Source organism: Micromys minutus (genome assembly GCF_963924665.1).
Source record: "Micromys minutus genome assembly, chromosome: 13".
Taxonomy (NCBI): domain Eukaryota; kingdom Metazoa; phylum Chordata; class Mammalia; order Rodentia; family Muridae; genus Micromys; species Micromys minutus.
The window spans coordinates 47778943-47793256 of NC_137982.1; the positions used below are offsets into that span (position 1 = coordinate 47778943).

Here is a 14314-nt window from a genome sequence, read left to right on the forward strand (position 1 = left end):
CTAGCTTGAAGTTTACTGATGAGATTGTAGGAAAGCAGGTTCTCTGAGCTGCAGTTGTCCTCAGCTGCAGACCAGGAGGGATGTTCACCGCCTCAGAGGCTCATTAGAGGATGTAGCTGTGGTTCATGGAGAAAATCCACAGTGCCTGGCATGGAGGTGCTAAAGCACTGCAGCATGTATCTTTAAGCAGTGGGAGAACACCAGAGAGAGCTCTGGTTTATTTCCTTAATCTTTTACACCAACCACTGAAGAGTGGCTTACATTTTATTTAGAAAAGATGTGCACATTTAAGGAGGTTTGATGCTATCATTTTTATTTATAGCTTAGAGGTCTTACTTATAGGTCTCTTAAAAATCTGCCTGAAAGAAAAATAAGTTTCACATTACTGGCCATGAAATTGGCTGTAATAAAATGCCTATTTTCATACTGGCTTCTCTATTTGAAGTTAAACTTTCAAATATCCACTGCTCATCATTATAGTTTCATAAAGCAGAAGTGTTATTAATCTGAAGTTTAAATAACATGTTTAATTGTGCTGTTAGGTTTACTATAAATGCTTTTGGAGAGATTGCTAATTTTATATGTATAAAAGATTTTCCTCACGTGCTCTCTGAACTAAAGTTTAAGCGGCCTGCAGTAGCATGTTTCTTTACTGACCTTTAGGCTGTGTCATGCACGCTCATGTGTTTGCTTGGTTGGGTTTTGTGGTTGCTTTGTTTGTTTGTTTGTTTGTTTCAGAGTAGCAGAACTGTGAGCTAGGAAAATGTTGATATAATTTCTCTTGGAGGGTTTGGCCTGTAATTATGATTAATAACAGTTGCTTTCACTATCTGGAAACAGATAGACTGGTTTGTTGCCTACAATCATGCTGTGATAAATGGAGCTATTTTAACTCGGGTTTGTGTATTAGAGAAAAAAGATGTAGTCTGGAACTTGAGGCTGAAAGAAATAGAGTCTGCTTAACTTATTCTCCGTAGCTCTTGTCTCTGCAGCTTATTTGCTGGTCAATTTAAACAACAAAGTTTCTGTCAGCCACATACTTAACTTAAACTTGAATTTACAATTTTAAGTCATTCATTTCTCAAATTATTCTTAAAGTCTTTTGTCAATAAGTAAAGTACTCTAATTGCATTTACCAGTCTTAGTTAAAATATTGGTATCTGAGTAGATCAAAGCTGTTATTGGCTTTCTCCCCCTGGCAGTCAGAATAGAAACTAGTAGTATCAGAAACGTTTGAAGTAAGAAGCAGAGCATCTGTTGGAACCTGTAGTGCGAAGCAGAGGAGGAAGGAAAGAAAACAGATTTCTCAGCCATCTCATGGTTCTTTGTCTAGAAAATCTTGAAGAATGTTCAAATACAGAGTCAGTAAGAATGCATACAAAAATTTAATTACATACAAAAATGAACAACAAATGTACAAACCAAAACCTAAAATATGATAGCATTCACTACTGCTAAAAAATAAAACAAATGTGAATCTAATAAGTACATAGGCTTCAATCCAAGAAAATATACATTGGCTCTGTAATCTAAAAGTTACAGAATGACAATGGAAGGAACCAAGGATCTATGTAAATAAATGGAAGGCCTATGCCTATAAAAATGTTAGTTCTGTACAAACTGATCTGTCTTTTAAAACATTTTCTATTAGAATTTTTGCAGGGTTTTTTTTTATGGATCTGGGAAAGATTATTCTAAAATGTATGTGATAAAAATAATATAACTAAAATAATTTTGAAAAAAAGACAAAAATACTTTTATGATTTTGAGCCTTATTAATTATTTTTAGCGATCAAGATTACAGCGTTAGATCTGTAGGATAGATACAAGAACACATGACTTGGTCCACACACCTGGACTCGGATGGGACAGTCCAGTAGAAATGGTGCTGGAATATCTGTACATCTGTAAACACACATGCATGTATTGTGCACACAAAAGAACATTGAACTAAATCTGCATCCAGATCGAAATCAACCCCAAATGGGTTATTATCTTAAATGTAGACCACGAAGCTCTAACACTGTTAGAAAGTAGTATAGGAGAAAATTTTCAGCTCTTCAGACAGGCAGAGTATTCTTGGACTGGATCAATAGCATAATCCACAAAAGGACAAATTGGTTAACTGGACTCAACATAAAAAGATAAAGGTGGCACAGTCTGGATGCCTTTCAGCCTGTGAAGGGCTAAACAAATCTTGCTACCTTGTGTTCTGGAATTCTACTCAGTGACAAAAAGGGAAGAGCCGTTGAACTATAACTTGGTGCATCTCTGCGGGACTGTGCTGAGTGCATAAAAGCCAGGCTCAGGGGCTTCGGCCTTTATGATTCTGTAACAGTTGTGACAGGACAAAATGGTTGAGAAAAGAGTAGTGGTTTCCAGGAGTCGGGGCTGGGAAGGTGGCTGGAGACAGGTCTACATGGATGCTTTGGAGATAAAGCTGTTGTGTATCTTGACTGTACCAGGGCCAAAGCCATGACCTGATAGTCAGCATCTGTGTAGTATGGCCAACAGTGACTTTATATCACTTCAGATTGCGGAGCAAAACGTGTGTTTGACCTTTTACGGCAGTATTTTTTAGTTTCTTCTTAATGGCTGGCTTTTTCTCTCAGTACGTTTTGATTACATATACTATTTTTCTACTAAAGCAATGTAACAATAGCTAAACTAACAGTAGCTAAAACCAAATTTAATTTGTAACATATCAGAACATGACAGCTTTTTGTTCCTCACGTGGGTGTAGCATTGAGCTCACAGGGACTCCTCTGTCGCACACTGCTGCGTGCCACCCTCCCGCCTAGGCAGCTGCAGAAGAAGCTCAGTGTCAGCAGAGGGCAGTGACAATGTATCCGTTAGGTGCTAAACTTGTAGTATGCTCCAGCCCCACGGGCATTATTAGAAAAGAATGGCCACCGTTTCCTTGGGCTGTCAAAGAGAACTTTTCCTTCCTGGCAGCTTTTCATCTAGGTCCTTCCTTATAAAGTAAGGTGTTAGTGTGACAGTGCTCATATTACATTACCATATTGTTATAGGCACTTAACTATTTCTAATCTTTCATACCAAAGTTAATTCTAGACGATATTTTCACATATAGTACCTGTTAAAATCTAATCATTGTTAGGTAAATTTTATTTCTGTGGTTATTCTGTAACTGTGCTATACAATCTAGAAGCCATGATACTGCATATAGCTATTTACATTTCTGTAATTAAAAAGAAAAATTTACTCCCTTAACTATACTAAGCAATTAAATGCTCTGCATCCACCTATAACTAGTGGCCACTGTGATGAACAGTTTAGATTTACAATATTTTTGTGGAGGGCTGGCTGTGCCACTTGCAGATGCTGATCCAGTTAGTTATGTAATTGGACGTGTACCTCCCTTGTAGCTGTCGTTTGGACTCTTAGGTGGTAGACACTTGGGAGCATAGAGAACCATGGATTTCTCAGTCTTGCCATTGCTACATTTTTGGCAGGATAAGTTTTGTTGGTGGAGTGCTATGTGAGTTTTGGAATGTTTTGCAGCATTTGTGGCTTCCACCCAGTAAATACCTTTATTAGTTCAGGTTTCTATTGCTATGGTGAAATACCATGACCAAAAGCAAGTTGGAGAGCAGCGTGTTTATTTTATATTTGGCTTGTTCTTCCATGTGCTAGTCCATCACTGAAAGAAGTCAGGAAATAGGAACTCAAATAAGGCTGGAACCTGGATAAGGAGCTGACACAGGCTATGAAAGGTGCTGTTACTGTTGCTTCCCGTGGATTGCTCAGCCTACTTTCTTAGAAAACCCAGGACCACCACCTAGGGATGATACCACCCTGGGCCCTTCTCCATCAGTCATTGATTAATTAATAAAATGCTCTACAAATAGATCTTACCCAGGCATTTTTCTTAATCGTGGTTCCTTTTTACATGACTTTAGCTTTTGTCAAGTTGACATAAAACTATCCAGCACAATGCCAATAACAATTGCCCCATTTGGACATCCAGAAATTTCCATAAACGTTGCTAAGTGCTAGTCACTGCAGTTGAGAATCACTAGTAAAGTTGAGAGAGTTCTCAAGATTTGGAGGAAATGAGAACTCGCAGTTCTCTGTCATGCTTTCTATACCCATTATAGAATAGCTCTAGAAATCCTCAAGAAATAACGTCAAAATGCAGGAAACACAGGGTGAATAAGAAAACTACATTGCTCTACTAGATTTTTGAATCCCTATGCTGTATTTTAAATGTCTTAAGAATAACTGTGGTTCTGTTCATTTTTACTTCAACTAAATGTATTGACTGTCTTACTGTGTGGTAGATACTGTATTATCTAACAAGATTACAAAGAACAATAGGACATTGTTCTTAGTCTTCAAGAAAGAACGTTCTCTATTCTTTCCTTCTTTTATGAGTCTTCTTTTATTTAACCTGTTCATTTGCTTTGGTCTCTGTTGTATAAACATCAGTTCTACTCTGGTTTAAATGTCAAGTGTAACAAACTAATTGATGGTGGTACTGAAGACATACTGAGTCCAGTTCTTACCCTGATTAATGAAACTTCAGTTTGTAGTCTCAAGATTCAAACATCAGAGCATTAGATAAACTGTGTTGTGAAATCCTTAGCATAAGAAAACAACAACAACAACTGGCAATGCGAGCAAGTACCTGATGGTGAACTCTGTACTTGGCGTCTGAGGCAGGATGACAACAGGATAGAGACCTGGTCTCAGGAGACCAACAAACCCACTAAACAACAGGAAAAAAAAACAGGCATTTTAAATGTTGGCAGTAAGAGAAAACCCACATAACCCTGTAGTGTTCATGGTCTTGAGCATTTAGTCTCTCTTCCGAAGTCATGAAGAGTCACAGTCCCATCTCAGGCTCTCTTACGGACCAGATGCTATCATTTCTCAGGTACAGATCAGTCGCCTCACATTTGTGAAGCATGCAGTTTTGCCAGAAGCACCCAACCACAGTGTGCTTTACTGCACAAGCAGCTATAAGTCAGATCACTTTCTAAGTTGAATCTCCCTTTAAAAGACATTATTAGCCTACTGAGTAATCAGGTTGTCCATTGTTTTCCTCTGTTCTCATTAGTACCTAACAGATCCTAGAGTGCCCAAACTTCATCTGACAAGATATTGGGTATCCATCTAGCATTAGTTCTATACATTCAGTAGTAGTTTCATCATACTAAGTAATGGAAAAATAAGAAGCTTATGGAGCCTAGAGAGATGGCTCAGTGGTTGAGTGCTTTCTGCGCAGTCATGAGGACCACAGTTCAGACACCAGCACTGATATAACAAACTGGGTGTCTGGTCCACTTCTGTGACCCCAGCTCTGAGGAGGGCACAGACAGGAGAATCTGCTACTGTAGCTGAGAAAATATGATCACTAGGTTTATTGAGAGGGCCTTGGAGGAATAAAGAGAGATACCCAGCATCCTCCTTTATCCTCTACATATACCATACACTAAAGTAAGGGAGGGAGGATGGATGGAAGGAAGGAAGGAAAGAAAGGGAAGAAGGAAAAGTTTTAAAAGTTACTCCTTAGAGCCCTCCTATAAAACCAAGTCTCCATGATTTTCTTTTTAAGATGTGATTTATGCATTAAGGCTGAATTGGAACTTGGTGTGTTGAGTGTAGTTTTGCTTGTTAATTGTTATTACTTATTGTGATGATGGGGATTCAGGTCAGGCCTGTGCATGCTGGATGTGTCCTATACCCTTAGTTCTCAAGATGTGGCTGTTAAAATTATAGCTGTTACTTTTGGTTTTTGCTAATTTTACTTTTGTTCTTCAGGTTTAGTAAGCTTGTAATTAAGTAGTCTATTTTATAGTTGGTTCTTTCCTACGCTTTCGTATCCACTTCATTCTCTGCGTCCTCCTCCATTCTACCGAGTCGCTAGGCAAGCTCTTTACCACTGCGCTGTGTGCCAATCCTCCAACCTGATTCCAGTGTATGAATCTGTGAACGTCCTTCTGCCCTTATAGTCGGACTGTGATCAGCAAGCTAAATATATCTAGATAAAGAGACCTCTGTTCAGAGGACTCAGATTTATTCCTTTAAAGATAAAATTATTTAGTAGTTTCTGCTCAGTCTTAAACCACAGAAGGAGCCCAGATAATGTTTGTGGGTCAGGCTAGTCATCATGTCCACATATGACACAGCTCACTTCACCATTACCTTCCGTGTGCATGTGCGCATGCTATGTATAAACACATATGCCAGTGTGTGCATGTGAAGTCTAGAGATTCACAGTGATTCATTCTCATTCACTCTGTACCTTATTTTTTGAGACAGGGACTCTTGCTGAACCTCGAGTTTGCCTTCTGCCCTAGACTAGGGGCCTGCCTGGCTTTGTCCATGCCCAGCACTGTGGTTACAGACAAGTGTCCCTGCCTGGCTCTTGTATGGGTGCTGAAGATACAGACTTAGGTCCTCATGCTTTGTAGAGCAAGCCCTTTATCAGTGAACCACCTCTCTGACCTATTTTTGGTTTTGGGGGGTTTGTTTGTTTGTTTGTTTGCTTAGTTGGTTCATTGATTTTTTTTGGTTTTTGTTTTTGCTTTTGTTTTAATGCTATGTTTCATACTACACAACACCTTATTCCTTGAATCTATCCAAAGAGCTATGTAAAGTAAGTGATTTCAAAGAACATTCCTGAACCTCCTATTTTCTCTACTCTAGAATGCATTTACAATCCTGTTTATTCGGTAAAAGGTACAGTCACAGTTAGAAATCAGATGTTAGTTTAATCAGGAAAAGATGTCCCTGGCCACTAGATTCTTAAGTAGCCATCAACAGCACATTGGACAGTCGTGTGGAATGCAGAAGCTTTCATGCCGTGTACATCTCTGTGGTACCTGCTGCAGTACAGAACAGTAGGGATGTAAAAGCTGTCAGTCATCCTTTCTGTCTGATAGGATATGCTCTCTAAAGAGGACTGTTTCTTTTCAGAAACGTTTCAGGTGCTACCATGTGTGTTTAGCATATGTGTCACATGTGTATGAATGAGTATGGCCTCTGATTGATGAATATCAAGCAAGTTGAGAATTTCCTGAAGTACGTGTGGTTGAGCTCTGTAATGAAAGTTTGTGCTTGGAAGCCACTTCCTTCTGGGCTTAGGCCTGTGCTGTTTTAATTTCTTGATGTATCAGGCTGCAGTACAGAGTTTCCCAGAATCTCAGGACTGTTCCTAGTCCCTCTCTAATTAGTTTCAGGGGATGCTTATATTTAAACCATGCTTCCTCCTAGCACACTTACTCTACAGTGTAGTTGGCTTAATCTGCTCAGTAAAACCAAAGGTTTCTAGTCCCATTATTTAGGTAAGTCAAGATTTCTAACGTCCTGATTTTGCAATTACTGTTACAATATCAGAACAGTTCACAGACGGGTACCAGCAATGGGTTAAATCCTTTCATCAAACATGGTTATGAGGGGCCACAGCTATGCCTTCTCCCCTGCTGCTTACTAGTCCACTAATCAAATGTATGTTAGATTGATTATTGTAAAAGTATAAACCATAGAAAATTTGACAAGATAGATGTGTAAATTATCCTTCTGACAGAACTAATGATGCACTCCAAGCACCTTCTGTTTTTCAGTGCTTGGTGAGCGACTTCATTAAGTATGCAATGGCTGTTGGGTGGCTTCTCAGACAATGGTTCAGTTCCTTGTGGAATTGCATTATTACTGGAGGTGTAAAACCAGGCAGACAAGCTAGCTGTTGGGTGTCCTGCTGAGCTTCTAATGTGCTCCATCTTGTTGGAGCAGTTGTTTGCCGTCTTTTCAGGACAATTACATCCATAACCACAGGACACATTCAGTGAAGCTACATTACAGATAACGTGGAGACTGGCGCTGACTGCTCCTTATTCCTCTCTCCTGAGCTGCTGTAGCATGGTTAGCACCTTTCCCAAGTCAGAGTAGCTGCATCCATCCATCCATCTGTCCATCTATCCATTTATCCATCTATCTTGGAGCAAATCCAGAAACACTGTCAGCTTGTGTAGGCTGTTCTAATTGAATAGGTCAGTCCATTTGCAGATGAAACAGCTTAGGTTGCATGCAGTACAGTGCTGAGATGATAAGGGTGTTGGAGATCTTCAGGTAGAGGCTGTGCAAGGAGCCCTCGTGTGGCATCTGTTTGCAGACAGAGATCTCTAAACAGAAACTTCCATTTTGAACTTCAGACCCCTCCCCCAACTTTACTTTCCCTATTATAACAGCACAGTGCCTTGATGCTGTGATGTCTTGATGCCAGCCACAGATACCTTGCTCTGAAGTTTCATGCCGTTTGGTTATTTAGATGATTGAGTGGTTTTTCAGAAAACTGGACCTGAAAGCTTCTTTGAGCTGAGCTGACATGTTTAAGATACCAAAAGGCAGGTTCTGTGATGTATTGCCGCACCCTGACAAATGGGAATGTGCTTTAGAGCGACAGGCTGGAGACTTTAATGAAAGGCTTCCCAGTTCTATTGGCCAATTAAGTCTTTGTTGATGACTTTGAATCACTGATGAACATTTGTGCAAAGTGGCCATTTGAATTCGGTTATTTTATAATAACACATATGTTCAAGAAGTGCCCACTGAAAATAGCCCTAAAGTAAATCAAGACGCCCATTTTGTAGTGTTAAAGTCAATAAACTGCTTCGCTTTCAGTGCCAAAGCAAGTTGACAGAGTTTTTTTTTTATCTGCCCCCTCACAAAAATTTTAGGTAGAAAGGCTATTTTTTACTTAGTGCTTTTAAACTGATTAACCTGCTAATTATTGTAATGCTTCATTGCCTCAGACATGTAAGCCCCAACACAGGGGAGAGTAAAACCGACAGTTTATAAGGGGAGATTACATTTAAAACAGATTAGGCACCCGGTTTTATGTGTGCCAGAAACAAAAACCATAAAGTTTGCATCTGAAGGAACAACAGCAAGAGTGTGTCTGTTACCTGGGTACACGGGTTCATTTTAAAGCACTTGAAAAAGATTTTAATTGGAAAGATTCATAACTAGATCTTTTCCCCCAGAATCCTTTAAGTCAGATTATCTCATTTTTTAAAAAATTTAACATTTTTTATTCATTTACTATCACTTATTTTTTAATTGTATTTCTTAAAGTTATTTTTGTTAAATCTACCCAAACAGATTCATTTTTCTATGATACTTTCCTTTAGTAGACTTCATTTTCTACAAAATCTGGGCTTGTTGGGTAGTTATAACAGGGGTTAGGCTCTTTTGATAAGCTTGCTTCTTTTTATCTTGTTACTTGTAAAATAGGCTGTAATCTCAGTCCACACTCCTTCAATCCCCATTTCATAGTTTACAGAGGAGACACTGGGCAGAGGCTTCCCCTGGGACTGCAGTGGACTTAATGAGCTTGATAGTTTGGTGGGCTCAATAAATCAAAGAAAGCAAAACAGTTCTCAGTTTTGAGTAAAAACATTTATCACACAGTGTTTGCTCACTCATGGTCACAAGATTGATTGGTTTTCAGCATTCAAGGTGTGTATTGAAGCCTTTTTATTTTGTTTTCCAGTGGGCAAGTTACGAAAGCAGTGGCTAAAGGAGAGCATCTCTGATGTCGGCTTTGGGATGCTAAAGTCTGTCAAGGAATATGTGGACCCCAGTAACATCTTTGGAAACAGAAACCTTTTATAACTCCATTAATATCATTATGAAAAAGTCATCAGCTATGGTTATACCAGTAATCGAATATATCATGGGACTGTATTTCAGCTACATTTGTTTGTTAGTTTAAAATAAGTTGTTTTTTGTTCTATGCTTTGTTTCTACATCTATAAATTGACAGATGGCGTTCCTGGGTCTCATTGTAGGTGTACCAATTTATAGCCAACTGACTGGTTGTCATTTCAGATTTTAGTCAGGCAGCACAAGGCTGCCCATTATCTGAGGAGTATGCTGCCAGCTGTCTCACATGCTCCTCCTCTAGGTGAGCGGAGGGACACGGGGTCATCCGTTGCTTGTCTAGCCTCTCTTCTGTCTGTCCTTTCTTAAACATTTCTCTAAAGCAGATAATCTAGCAAAGATTCTGCTGTGGGAGATATTTGCGTATGTTGTTAAAAGCATACTTTCCTGTGGTTAGGTCATTGAGGACACTCCTGACAGAGCTGGTCGTCTGTTACTAGCATCCTTCATCTGTAAAAGGTGCTCAGCCTAAGCTGTGCTTGAAGTGCATACATGTTACAAACTTAAATTGCCAACATATAAGTTACCCTGTGAGCAGACACATTTTTGTCCTCTGTGTCTGTTTCTAGGAGGGTGTGAGCAGGATTTGTGTCACTGAAGTGTCACCTATAGCTACGCCCTGGATCATTCATAACGTGCTTCGTAAGAACAGATGACTTACTATCACACGCGAAGGGCAGGTTGGACCACGAGGCCGCTGTCCACCCTCCAGCCCTCGGTCTCTCCTGCCCTGTGCTTGTTACTCCGCACAGCAGCTGCACATGAACAAAGAAAGGCTCCTGGACCTGCTGTCTCCAGCCAAAAGGATGACTTGGCTAAAGAAATAGTCATTAGTTGACTCTTGGATTTGAAAGCCTCAATAATTTCAATGACAACGATCTTTTTTTCTAACTAGCCACAAATAGCCTGATACATTTTCATGAAAAAATAATTTCAGTTTAATTCTTAATAATAGTTTAATGCTTTTTTGAATTACTGGTTTAACCTAAATCTAAAAAAATATGTATTACTACATATACCATAATCACAAGTTTGAAATATCCTATTTCTTAAATAAAAAGAACATTAATCACATTTAGCAGACATTTTTACATTCAGAACTGGATATTGAAATAAGTGGAACGATTGCTTTAAATCACTGTCTGTTGAGGTTCCTGATTCACATTTTGAAATGGGTTCTTTTCTTAATGCAATACCTAACTTTTGATAATTTTTTAAAATTAATATTTAATCAGATAATCTAAGTCAAAATGCAGACGATCCTTTAAAAGGACACACTGTCTACATAGCAACAGCTCCAGATATATTGGGGCAGTTTGATACCTTTTATATCTTAAGTAGCCTTAAACAGTGAAAATTTAAAATTGACAAAATATTTTTAAGACTTCAAAATGGCAAATAATTTTTAACTATTATAATTGGCCTTGAACTAACAAATTTAAATCTGTAGGAAAATCAATATTAAGTATTAGTTTAACAACAAAAACTCTATTTATTTTTTGGAAGCTGCCTTTTTATTGATGATTTATTTTTAATTATAAAATTTACATCAGATCTTTGATTGAAGACTATGATGGTTTGAAATAGCCGGACACTCAAGGAAATTGCCTCTAGAATTATAAGATTCTTTATAAAATGCATCTTCATGGAAATGATTCTCTAATTGGTAATTGAAATGTAAGATTCCAGCATCTCACTGGCAGTGTCTACATGTTTCCAAGTAGTTATTTTAATAATTTCATTAGCAGATCCAGCTCTTTGCATGTGATTATTAAAACACTTTTTTCAAGAAGTTCAGGTTTGCCCAGCCTCCGCAGTCTGTACTCTAATCGTGACTGACACCTGAAGTTGCTAGGCTGGTTCCCTATATATGACATGAGCTTTATGACAGTTGGCAGCTTATGCCTCTGTTTCCCTTTTCTGTGTATGGAGGCCTCAAACCTTGATTCCGTGACAGTTACTACATTTTGTAGTTGAAATAATTTCTACAGGGATCATTTTGGAACACAATGTTTGTTAGTAATATTTCACTCTGTAAACCAGGAAGCCTTCCCAACCAATTCTGGGAGGTGCCTCGATGTAGACTGTGTCTGTGGAGGAACCCGAGTTCATGAATATGCACAAAGCACTTAAACCTGTCTCTTCTTTCAGAAGCATCTGCACATGGCTTCATGAAGCTCAGCCCAGGAAAATATTGTTATTTGAAGCATCTTAGCCCATAGATTAGTTTCTTTAAAGATGTAGCCTGTTTGACGTCAGTAGCCCATAACACTGACTTGTCCTTCTTAAGTTAGTCATCTGTACAATATTTTGCTTAAATCTGATGACATCACATGCAGGTTGGGCTTTCAGTGGGAATGGGAACTTGCTGCTAGTGAGAAATGGAGTCAAATACTAAAGACTCAGCAGACAGGCTGTATTGACCTTGGAGAAACTGCTGCATCCATGTGTGGTGCGATGTGTAATTGTGCACAAGTGAACTGAATCTTATACTGTGGTCCTTGAGCCTCTCAGTCAGCTGAATTGTGGAGACCACATGTTTCTCGTGTCCAGCATTTTATTAAAGAATAAAGAATTGAACTATGCTCATTTTAGAAAGGGTAGGTTGTTACTCAAAATGCTTACATATAATAGGTTTATTGACCTGAGGTTATTTATGAATCTTGAAGCCTTTAGTATGCATATTTGTGTTGGTGTATTTTGGAAAACAAAAGCTCAATAAAAAACAAGCTTCCATTGGCGTGTATATTATATCAGATATAAACACATGTAAGAGCTCTCCCTTACCCTCCAGAATATTGTAACAGTCCTAGTGTGCATATTGGAAGAAGCCTTTCTGCATGTTAATCCCAGAGATTTTCTTTGTCGTACTGTTTCATACCAACAGCTTCTAAGTGTAACTGATGAGAGAAACTCTGATGTCCTAACCTGAAGTGTGTCGCTCCAAATGGGGCCAGCTTTGGTAGTATTGTCAGAACACAGTAAAATGCACACCATACACTCACAACACGAGGTGGCCTCAGATGCTGTCTGTGGAAGGAGCAATTCCAGTTTGAGGAGCATGCACCACGGGAGTCAATAGTTTTAGAAATTTTGAGGGTTTTTCCCATCATCTTCAGTGATTTTGATTTTTAGAGGCTCAGCTTTTAATAGGAGAAAAGCAGGGAGCACAGCAGGTGCAGGTTAGGACTAAAGAGCTCCAAGTTTTCTGCCTTTGGCTTTGTCAGTTGGCGGAGGCTTGGCTTGGCTTCGATCAGGGCTTTATGTTCCATTATGAGCCATCTGCCTACAGATTCATTTAATTCTTACTAATTTCTCTTTACTGAAGAAAGTCCTGAAAGTATAAAGGTTTTCTTAAACTGTTGAAGTATGTGTCTGACATGAAGGATGTAACCCAGCTTTCTGTTCCTTAAGCCAAATAGTGTTTGTCTTCAGTGTGAAACTTAACTGTAAAAACTGCTTGTATAATGTCAAGAGATTATAGAAACATTATTAATAAAATGGACATGAGCCTATGATTTTTTTAAATCAAAGGAAGTGTGGAGCTGTTTTTTCTTCTCTATGTATGTTTTCAACTTTACTTTTTTAGTCTGTATTTCTACAGATTTAAAAGTAGAAAATAATTTTTATAAGTCTGATAATGGAGCATTATCTAGACAACCTAACTATGACTAAATCTCTTTGGCTTTACAGCTGAACATATCATAAGCTAGGTTGCATCCGTCTCTGGTTAATTTAAATCAAGACTAGACTCCTAGGTGGTGCTGAGTCTGTGGTTCTGACATTTTCTTTCAAACCTGAGAATCCCAGTGAACACACTCAACACTCTTCTAAATACGGTCAGCTCCTTAGGGAGGGTGGAAAGATCACAGACGGGTACCACACCAAGCCAAAGAACACTCACAGAGTTATGCCTGGCTCTGTGAATTTGAAAAGACTGCCTCCCCCAAAGAATATTGTTTTATTTTTAAAGATAAAATAATAAAGGATACGTTGGCTGATGAAATGCTTTTTTTAGACACTAGGGGTTTGCTTCCTGAGAGCAAGGAACAGGAGGAAGAAATCTTGAACAGAGATTGCTCGGTTACACATACCATTTGGAAAACATCGATGTCTGTACTTGTTTCTCAGCAGCACAGTACGCGGACCTGTGAAGCACGTATCCCTTCCACTGTACACAGAGGTCCTGGAGGCCCTTGTCAGTGTAGTTTCAGTAAATAGGTGTTTATTGAGTGATGACTTAAACATCATGCCCTAAAATATCACAGTGTCTTGTTGGGATTTCTCTTTTTCCATGAAGAAAATTAAAACGTGAGAAGGCACATCTGTAAAGACAGATGGATGGTTTAGCAGTTCAAGGTTCTTCCTCTTCAAGGTACGGCAGAATTTGGTGACTGTATGCAGAAACACTGCTCAGTGTTGGTTTGGCTTGTCTGTATTCAGTCAGTTACAATACTGAAGCTGGACTAAAACATCCAATCAGTCTGTGGGATGTGTATCTACTTTTCATTCCTGCTCTTCCAATCCAGGAGCCCTGGGATGTGGGTTGGCAAGTGCAGATACTTGGCAAGTCTTGAGACACCACCATATGCTTTTGGCTTTGCTCACACAGCTCCCTAAGGAG

General features: G+C 39.0%; 1 protein-coding gene across 2 annotated transcripts in view; it reads left to right on the forward strand.

Moving 5' to 3' along the window:
• Positions 1–14314, forward strand: part of AGPS (alkylglycerone phosphate synthase) — a 107450-nt gene that overhangs the window by 77203 nt on the left and 15933 nt on the right. The window contains exon 20 of one of the 2 annotated variants that reach the window (XM_080928209.1): positions 9521–13223. The exons of the other annotated variant lie outside the window; for it this stretch is intronic. Within the exon in view, the coding sequence (XP_080784335.1) occupies positions 9521–9642 (122 nt within the window). The 3' untranslated portion in view covers positions 9643–13223. Of the gene's footprint in view, positions 1–9520; positions 13224–14314 lie in introns of those variants that run through there. 2 annotated transcript variants of the gene reach the window in all.